The 9,982-nt window shown below is 47.1% G+C and overlaps 1 protein-coding gene across 12 annotated transcripts in view; it reads right to left on the reverse strand.

Moving 5' to 3' along the window:
• Nucleotides 1-9,982, reverse strand: part of MAGI2 (membrane associated guanylate kinase, WW and PDZ domain containing 2) — a 1,214,455-nt gene that overhangs the window by 34,313 nt on the left and 1,170,160 nt on the right. For all 12 annotated transcript variants that reach the window (XM_019543630.1, XM_019543629.1, XM_019543624.1 and 9 more), the window contains one exon: nucleotides 832-970. In XM_019543630.1, coding sequence (XP_019399175.1) covers nucleotides 832-970 — 139 coding nt within the window. The remainder of the gene's footprint in view (nucleotides 1-831; nucleotides 971-9,982) is intronic.

The raw sequence follows: 9,982 nt of genomic DNA on the forward strand, positions 1-9,982 counted from the left end.
CAGGAGTTTATAACTGTTCGACCTCATCATCCCTTGGGGCGCTCTGGTGAACAATCATTCCCCCAGATACCAATGGTCACCCCAATGACCTAAGTTAAGCACATTAGTGAGTGATTCCCTGAGCAGAGCCTAAATGTGAGTTGATATATTGGCATACATTTTAAAGGATCCTTAAAGTTAGTGCAGTATGTTAGATAAGTAATATGATTTACTATTGCCTGAAATTATACCCACTTTTTAGAAGTTAAAAAAATAAAGAAGTTTCCAAGGCCATAAAAACACAAAACAGAAATTCAAAGTAAGATTAAAGAATCATGCTACCTCTCTTGCTCAAAAGAGCAGATACTGTCTCTTTATTCCAAACTGACTTCCGTGTAGATTGTTGGAGACTGTCTGACGAGAAAGGTTAAGTAGCAAGTGAACACTGTGCTTAATCCTGTATCACTAAAGTCAATGGGATTTTTGCCACTGAATTATGTGGTAACAGGATCAACTCCTATGATTCAAAATGTACAGAGAAATACCAATAAAAGTGTAAAAGAAGCTGTTTTATCAAGTAGATTATCTGAATGGATCAGCAACTCCCAGCACACTCACAGATGTCCCTGAAGTATTCAAAGTGCCCCCTCCAAAGTATATATTTTAAGCATTGCCTGTGCATATAGCTTAGATAGAAGTGCTGTATAGTATCTATACAGGCACTTAAACACATGCTCAAATCATTAATTTTCAGGGTCCTAAATCTGTAATTCTTAGCACAAAACAAAGGTAGTTTAATCACTTGGGTATATACATACATGTACATGGGCAAATATATAAATGGAAACCCACCATATTCTGGGACCTGGCCTGTTCCACGCTTCAGCAGCAGCCGCACTCTCCTGCCACCAGATTTGATAAGCTCTATTGCTCTGGCATGTGTCATGTCCCTTGTGCTTTCTCCATTGATTTCAATTATTTGATCCCCAACCTGTCAGGTAAGAGGAATATCAAGTCAGGAAAAAATTGCAGTAAAATGAGCATCTGAAAAAAAAGACATATTCAGTAAATCACAGGTTACCTGAATGGCAGGCAGACACATCAAGGTAAATGTGTTCTTGTTTGTCTGAAGGATACTACTGACAGTCTAAATAACCCCTGAAATATATTCTCCCGAGTTTGGAATATCAAATACTGCTCATGTTTTGTTAATATCAGTGAAATGCATTTGTAATCTGTCTCACGTCTTTTGTATAAAAGTGACTTTTTCAACTGCTTGATGTCACAGGAAACTTTTCCCCTTGTCTGTACTTTAAAACTTGACTGTCTTGTATAAAACTGAAAACACTTCACTGTATTTGGTTTTCTGCCACTGCATTGGAAGCAGAGTTTCACAGTATAATTCTATCATTCTTAAATCCAAATCACAATAACTGAGCATGCGACCAATTTTTGATGTCACAGTAAAATGGGTAATATTAAATAAACTCGAAAAATTTCACATCCAAGCTTGTTGCTGCTTAGGTTAAATAGAAAAACAGTGTGTATGAGATCATTTTTTGAACTGTAGATTCATAAACATTTTTTCACTTTGTAAGCCACAGGTAATACAGCCTCATGAACTGAGACTAACAAACTCCATTTCTATGTCTCTTTTTCCTCATCTGTAACATGGGGGCAATAGTAATTCCTTACTAGCTGCATCAGAGATGCTGGGAGATTAGGTTTTTTTCATATTTGTACTTTTTGTGTATTTTAAAGCTAAAATTAGGCTATTTTTTGGCAGCAACAGTAGCCACAATAATACAGTATTTACACAAATCCAAGATGACCCTGAATTTAAGACAAATCCCCAATAATTAGATTCTACACATGGAAAATGTATAGATTTGTTATAAATTTTCAGGGACACAGGTTGTAGCCATATTCATCTACAGGCTAAAGGAGATGAATATGAACTATCATAACCAGAAGGAAACACAATTCAATATCCTGCTTGGCATCAGACAACATCAAGATAAATAGACTATTTTAATTTTTATCTGAGCCTAATTTGCACAAAATGAAGTATTTCAACCAGAAGACTTTATAACACCATCAGCTCTCCTGTAAAATATGAATTTTCACTTCCACCTAGGAGACATTTTACTATCTTTGCATTCTCCTATGCCTGAGGAAAGATGTGTGTGCCCAACAGCTTGCAAAAAAAGAATTTTTTTTTTTGCAAATATCTAGTTGGTTTAATAAAAGATATCACCTCTGCCACGAGTTATGATTCCTTATAATATTTCATGTATAGAACCTAATTATTGGAGGACTGTCTCAAATATATCCCCACTACTGTAGCGGGAAAAGCAGTGGTAGGGGGTTAGGTGGTGGTGGGGGCAATAAGGGGGCAGGCAGTTGCGGGGGCAAGAGGCAGGGAGCAGGCAGGATAGAGGTGGTTTGGGGCAGGAGTTGGGGAGACAGTCAAGGCAGGTGGTGGGGAGGAGGCAGTGGGACATGGGACAGGCAGCTTGCCACCTGCTGCCTGTCCCCTCCATGCACTTACCCTACCTTGTGCCTGCAGCCCCCTCTGCTCCCCACCTACCCCACTGCAGCCCCTTCCTCCCATCTCCCCTGATGCCCCCCACCTGCAGTTCCTCCCTGCTCCTGTCGGTTACCCATGCTCCAGGGCTGGAAGGCTGCATCCCTGCTGCAGCCTGGGGAAGAGAGCATGGCCCCAGCCTGACACTAGCAGTGGTGTGGATTTGGCACCACTGCTATCAGGCTGGTTGCCCCAGTCTGTGGAGGAGACAGAGGCTGGGCCTGCTAGTGGGGTGGGGCCCAGAGGCTGCCAAGGGGAGAGGCAGCATCCACAGCATCTGCAGCTCTGGCCCCAACCTGAGGGAGCTGCAGCAGCAGCCTGCCACCGCCCCCCGCCCTTTACTTGAATCCAAGATGAGGGGCTTCTCCGTCCATATTAAATTTTGAACCCCCCCCCCACTTCTTGGAATAGAGTAAATAAAAAGTTCCCCGTTTTTATTTTCTGCTATGGCATATTGTTTCATTGGATCAATTTTTATATCATCATCATAGCATGTTTAATTTTAATTGGTAGAATATATGATCTTATTATATGCGTTTACCAATAACTGTGCATTATATACTTTTATTATATTAATTATACTGCCAATTTCACAGTATTATTTTAGCAAAAGCTACAAACAACCTATCTATCTAATAAAAAAGTATGCTAGTGTTTAAAAAATCTGTCATTACTCAACCATCCTGGATGCAAATTGGAGTATATTGTACAAAGAAAAGTTTTCCAAGATATTAAATAAGCTCTTGCATATGGTATTTCACTCATATAGTTTTAGCTATGATGAGCAAACCCTGAGAGATTCAGACTTCAGGTTGAGTTAGGTAAGTAACTAACATCTGAATTTCTTAAGGGCAGGGCATGTAGGAATGGGTTTTAACAGAGATGTTTGGTCCCACTCATGTTCCTTGGGTGCCTACTAGTGGTAGCTCCAGGTTTTTAGCTTCAGCACCATTGAATGAAGCCAAGCTGTCATGAACTGTCATGTTTTAAAGCAGTATAGATGCAGGACCGATAAACTTTCCTCCCTTATTTCTCCCAGCATCCTCCCCACACTCAAAACAAGTGCACTGGAACTGAGAACCCCCAGAGAAAGTCAGGAGCAACCCAGGATGGGTGTGGGGAAGTCAAGAAAACTGACCAAAAACTAGAGAATAAGTAGGTCTGTTGGCTTTGCAGTATCAGTGATTCAGGATCAGGTGTGGGAAAGATTTTGCTTAGCACTTTTTCCTTGCGCTCATTTGTGTAAAACTCTGCATCTGCTCTCTCCAGGATTAATCTGTTCCTGTATTTTACAGCCTGAAGATAGATTCCTTAGAAAGACACCTGTTTGCTATGTGTGTATTTGCATCCATACTTCCCTGCATTTCTTTCACCCTCTGAATTTTGATTCCTAGTTTAGCGCCTTGATTCTGTTGGTCTGCTGGCCTTGGCTGAGACTGCACGTCTCAGTGATGAGTGAAACGATTGCTTTCAGTCACATCTGGTCAGCATAAGCAGAAATAAGTAGAGAAAAAGGCTGTAAGAAGCAACTCTTCTGCAGTCTGCGTGATGCAGAAATTACACAGCCACCTGCTCATTTTGCAAGACAGTTAAATCAGCAACGTGGCCAAGTGACAGGTGAGCAGCATATTAGTAGTATAACAGTCTTTAGTGTTAATGTTTTGCAGCTGTGCCGAAGATGCTTCAATTCATTTTGTCCATGCCTGCAACCAATCCTCAGAACGCGACTCAGGAGGATGTCTGACCTAGTGGAGGTAATATAAATAAGGTGCAGTTGCTGATAATCAGCAACTTCAGGAAGAATCAGCAGGAGCACAGCTGAGTAGGTTAAATGATTGCATTGATCAGTGCTAAAACAGCATGGCTGCTTTGTAACAGCTCAACAGGATCAGAACTTTATTTGCTTGCATCTAAACCTCTCTCACTGCTGGGGGCGGGGGGGCACCTGCCTGCCAGCCAGGCATATCTAATTTTAAAGTGACAACACCATGTATTGTAGGAAAGATTACAAAACAGACTAGGTGGACTATATGGGCATTTATACACATACGTTTTTGTGCCCAGATGTGCTAGAGATCCAGTACTTTGGAGCAGACTCAATTAATTGAGTCTACTCCACATGAGAGCTGATGTGCACGGTGCTTGCAGTTGTATGAGTGGTGAAATGAGTGCTTGCACGCAGAAAATGGTGGCGATGTGCTTTTGAACAAAAACACCTAGTGTTTGGTTTCTACTTATTTGGTTTAGTCTTCTATTACACTCTGAAATGGTCTGCCTTGGGTTTTTGCCCTGTTGTTTTCCTTCATATTGCATCCCTCTGAAAAGTTCCCTTATTTCCTTTTTTGGATGAAGTACTACTATGCCAAATAAGTCTGTAGTGTACATGAAAGCAACAACAAAACCAATGTGATGGCTGAGTGAAAATGCTACATTTTCATAAAGGCGAGGGTATTACTGTGGGGGTGAGGGGTGGAGGGTGGGGGACTAGCCCTGTGTCTTTGTGTTTAGCTCAGTGTACATTTTTAGATATAAATGGTGACATCTGAGGCCCTAGTGAGGTCAGTGGGAAAACTCCGTAAGGGTCAGACTGTATCTTAGGGCCTTGTTACACAGTGCTTTTAGGTGGCTTCTGGAGGTCTTAAGCCATTTGTACATGCCACAAAATCGGCCTTTAAAGTGGCTTAATGCCCTTTTGCATTACTTTAATGGTGCAGCTGTTTACACATGTCAGTGGTATAATGCACGTTAAATGACTTTGGGATGCAGCAAAATCAAACATGTCCAAGGTGTTTTAGTTTGCTACTTTACAGCCATGGAGGCTAGATGCTAGAAAGCACTGGCCCCCTTCCAGTTTGGGGGCAGTGCAGGTAGCCCTTCAGGCAGGCTCCACAGAAGGAAAAAAAAAAAAAGAAATCAGCAAGCCTGATCTTTTTTTTTTTCTCCCTGGAGCCTGCCTGCCTGCCTGAGCTGCATGGGGCCTGGTGCTTCCCTCTGCACCTGTGGTCCCCCCCGGGATCGCCTGGGCCAGATGTCTGTGGGCAGGTGCCACCTGGGGGGTGCCACTGCTGTCACGGAGGGAAGCACTAACCCCCCACCACAGCTCATGGACTGCTTGGCCTGCTGGCAGCTCACCCTCCCCTCCCCGCTGCCGGAGAGGCAGGTAAGGATTGGGCCCGACCCTTGTGTACATGCCATGGAGGTTTACTTTGACCTAAATTGAAGTAGTGTTTTTAGATAACCACCACTTCAACTTAGGGAGAATTAAACTGAAGTAAAGCCCTGTGGTGTGTACAAATGGTCATAATGTCTGGCCTGGCTGCACATAAGCACCTTTTAAGAGGCTTAAAGCACTTGTTATTCATTTTAAAGCTATGTCACTCCAGGGCAGGGTTATCTTTAATCCACCTAATTTTGCTACTGTTCCATTAACATGTGGCCAACTCCAGGCAGATATTCCACCCAAGCTGAAGTCCTCCAGCATCCCAAGATACAGTAGCCCCTCAGGCGAGTGGAGATGCCAGGGTGCAGTGGGGCTGTGCAGGGTGCCTTGCCCCTGGGCATGTCAGGCAGAGTGAATGCTTTAGCTCTGAAGCACCCAGAGCCCATGGTGCTCCCCAGCCACTGCTGGGACTGGCTCTGCTCCCACCAGGCAGAGCAAGCTGGTTCCAGTGTGGTGGCTGGGGGGCATGCCCCCCCGCACTGCTGGGATTGGCTTTGCTCCTGCCTAAAACCCGTTGGCAGGAGCAGAGTTGGTCTGTGTGATGGGGGGGGAATACACCACCCCTCTGCCACTGTTGAGATTGGCTCTGCTCCCAGCAGGGAGCTCCCAGCAGGAGCAGAGCTGGTCCCAGTGGCAGCTGTGCTTGGACTGGCTTCTTCTGCCTGGCAGGACCAGAGCTGGTCACAGCAGTGGTTGGGAAGGTGGTGCTCCCTGCCACTGTGCTTGAACTGGCTCCCTCTGCCTGGTGGGAGCAGAGCTGATCCTGCCCTTGTCTCCTAGTTTTGCCCCAGCTCATTAACCTTCTAGCGGCAAATCACAGTTGTGCAGGTGAGGGATAGTTAGAGCAGGTTTTTTACCTTAAGGTGTGACTGCTTCACTAAGGTGATTAACATGTACGTGGCTTTCTGTCACGGGGGCACTTGGGTGCCCCGTGTCTTGGAAGAAATAAGGGCAGCTGCTACACTTTAAGGCCGCCCAGGTGCCGGTTGCTGGGGCAACCAGGCAGGTCATGTGACCAGAAGGGGATAGGGCTGGACCTTTATAAACAGCCCAGGCCAAAGCCTAGGAGCAGTTCCCTTCTGGTGACTGTAGGAGTAGGAGTTCTGCAGGGGAGCTGAGCTGAGGCCAGCAGATTGAATGAGTGAGCGGCGGCATTGCAGTGTGGGTGGAGAGAATCCTGACTAGGAGGCTTTACCAGAAAGCCAGGTGGGTCCTGGACCTTATGTTGTAGCCAGAAGGTTTATAGTTGAGTTGCAGGTGATTGGCTTATGTGATTGCTTTGAGTTATTATACCGGAGGACCAGGTGAGGCTGTAGGGGCGTGAGGAGGCCTCACAAGAGCTCCCCAGTGGTTTGGGGGGGTTCCCGGTGCCCTGTGTGGGCAAACGAGTGGTGCCTGAGACAGCACAGCTGGTTGGTGCTGAGGCGGCACAGCGGGTAGCTCTGTGTGGGCAATAATGAGAGGCCTGAGCAGGGCAGAGGACCCCGCTCAAGGGTCCTAGCACCAGAGTAAAGCCTGTAGGGACTTGTGTTGGGCTCCAGGTGTGGGAGCCACATGGGTGAAAGCCTAGGGTGGGTGCTGTAAAGGCAGCTAGCCCGGCGAAGGCAAGTCAGTCGCTACAGAAAGCCTGGAGAAGGTGCCGAGAAGCTGTGGGAGCGGGCATGCGTGGAAGAGAGGCCCCAGGCAGGGCATATGTAGTAAGAAGCAACCCCAAGAGGGGCGTAGATTATTGACAGTCGCCCCAGAGCGGTGCGGGTCTAGAAGGCATTCTGGAGGGTTTCCAGGATAACGGGAACCCCAAGGAACCGAAGGGGCCTGGTAGGCTCTGGCCGCCTGAGCCTATCTGGATACTTATTATTGACAGGACCCAGAGGGGCCAGGTAAGGCTTAGGTCACCTGAGCCTAATTGGATAAGTAGTATTGACAGGAACCCGGAGGGGCCAGGCAAGGCTTAGGCCACTGACCCTAGTGAGGCAAAAGACCCAGACGGTGGTCCAGGGGGCCAGGTACAGCTACGGCCACCTGAGTCCCAACCGGGGATAGGATTTGGATAATTATTACTGACAGGAACCTGAAGGGGCCAGGAACGGCTTAGGCCGCCGACCCCGGTGGGCAGAACACCTCTAGTGAGCCCGATTTGGGCTAATCAGTAGTAAGGGGTGCTGGTTGCGAGACATGCCCAGGGGGTGCCGGAGAGGGGTGCTGGTTGCGAGAACCTTCTGTGCCCTACCTGGCGCCCCCTGGGCATAAGGACCAGATAACGTCCAGGAAGTGCTGCGGGGCTTGGGGCATGCTAAAGGGGCGGTAGGAGGCATGCATAGCCCTTAAGGCTGGGGTGTATCGAGTCACCCCATACGGAACAGGGGATAGTCCAGCAAGTACCGTGCATTAAGAGATAAAAGGCAGCCTCCCTAATTGAACCATTTAACAGCAAAGACGTGGCGGGTGAAGATAGAGGGTGCTGGATTGCCTAATTGGCACGGTAGGGGGCGCTAGAGGGATCACAGCCGCTCCTAGACCCCACACTGTGACACTTTCCAGGATACAAACCCAGAATACAAAGCGGATCTGCCTGTTGGATAATGCAACATGCTTCTCAGGTTGCAGCCAGCTCGTTTTCTTAGTTTCGTTTTAGCCTCACTTCTCAGCTTTGTTCAGATTGAGAGGGAGTAGTCCCTGAGCATTTCCAGGGCAGAAATGGATAATGTTCCTGCCCACTATACATCGGGGATGAAGGACAAAGGCTTTTTCTACCCTTCCCATAAGTGCGGGCCTGAAACAGTTTCACCAGAACTGTTTCCAAATATCATCCTCAGCTTAAGCCTAATTTGCCAGGCCAGCCTAAACCTACACAAAACAGTGCTTGATCATGCCACACATTTGCTTAACAGGTCTAAAAACAGCTCTGCTGTTTAAGGCCATAGTGACCTCTTAAAACATGTTGGTATGAATTGTTTTCAAATGACTAAATTTCTTGCTAGAAATGCTAGGGCAGATCAAATGGAAGTGGTGTTTTAAAACTGTGGTTCTGAGTATAAACCTGTTATAACTCTTCTGCACTCCTGAGATGACAGAGAGATTTTAATATATAAAAAGGTTAAGTTAATGTCACATTTTTTTTCCTTTGCCAGCTGCCTTTGTTTTGGTCTCATTGGCCATTACGACAGAAATAACTTGCTATTAAAATAACCTTTTATGGATTTTGGTGGATTAAAATATTTATTTTAATATGATCAGCATGTGGCTCTTTTTTTCTCCCATGCTTTACAAATGGTGCATATCAGAAATGTGAGAAGAGTTTAAAAAGGCCAAAAATCTTGGTCTCATTGAACTGGGTCAAAAGAAATAACTTTGTCCAGGTTATAAAAATCTTTGTAAATTCCTAGTGATGGCAACACCACTGACCTGACAATAATTCGGTAATGCCAACTGTTGTGAAACCATCCTGAGATTCGGGATTTCAAAGTCAAAATTACTCTGACTTGCAATCTCCTGATTGTCCCAGCTGGTAAGTGGGGGGTGGGGATTGAGGCCCCCATGGTAAGGGAGGGATTGCAGTAGGGGCAGGGGTAAATGGGGCCCTGGGGCCGGGGTGGGTCTTCCAGAGCTGGGGGGGAGGGGATGGGGACAGAGGTGAGCTGCTCACTGTGGGCTGGGGCTCTGCACCCTGTTGCCTTGTTCCAGAAGCTCAGTTGTGTGACCCCAGCTTGCCTCCTGCTGCTGTGTGGGCAACAGATGAGCTGCATGGCCAGCATGCCCCATGTCCCCTGCCCACCAGAAGGGTGGCATCGCATCACATGGCTGAACTCCTGGGGCAAGGTAGCAGGGTACAGAGCCCCAACCCATAGTGGGCATCCTGCCTCTGCCCTGGGGGGCACATGCCTCCATGCTTCCCGTGGGGGTGTACACTGTTGCACCCCTTTCCCATGCCTCTGGATGACCCATCCTGACTTCGGGGCCCCATTCACCCCTGCCCTTATCCCCACTCCCTCACTACTCCATCTGCCCCACAACATCCCGTCCCCCTCTCCCCCCACATCCCTCCCACTCCCTCCCGCCCCTTTCCCTTCACTTACCAGCTGGGTGCTCTCTGTCTGTCTCCTCCTCATTCCCAAGCCACAGTCCACCCAGCTCTGCTGCTGCTACTCACTCCTGATCCACAGTACCCTGCATCCTGCCAGGGTGCATGTATGTGT

Source organism: Crocodylus porosus, unplaced genomic scaffold (genome assembly GCF_001723895.1).
Source record: "Crocodylus porosus isolate Cpor-Errol unplaced genomic scaffold, CroPor_comp1, whole genome shotgun sequence".
Taxonomy (NCBI): Eukaryota; Metazoa; Chordata; order Crocodylia; family Crocodylidae; genus Crocodylus; species Crocodylus porosus.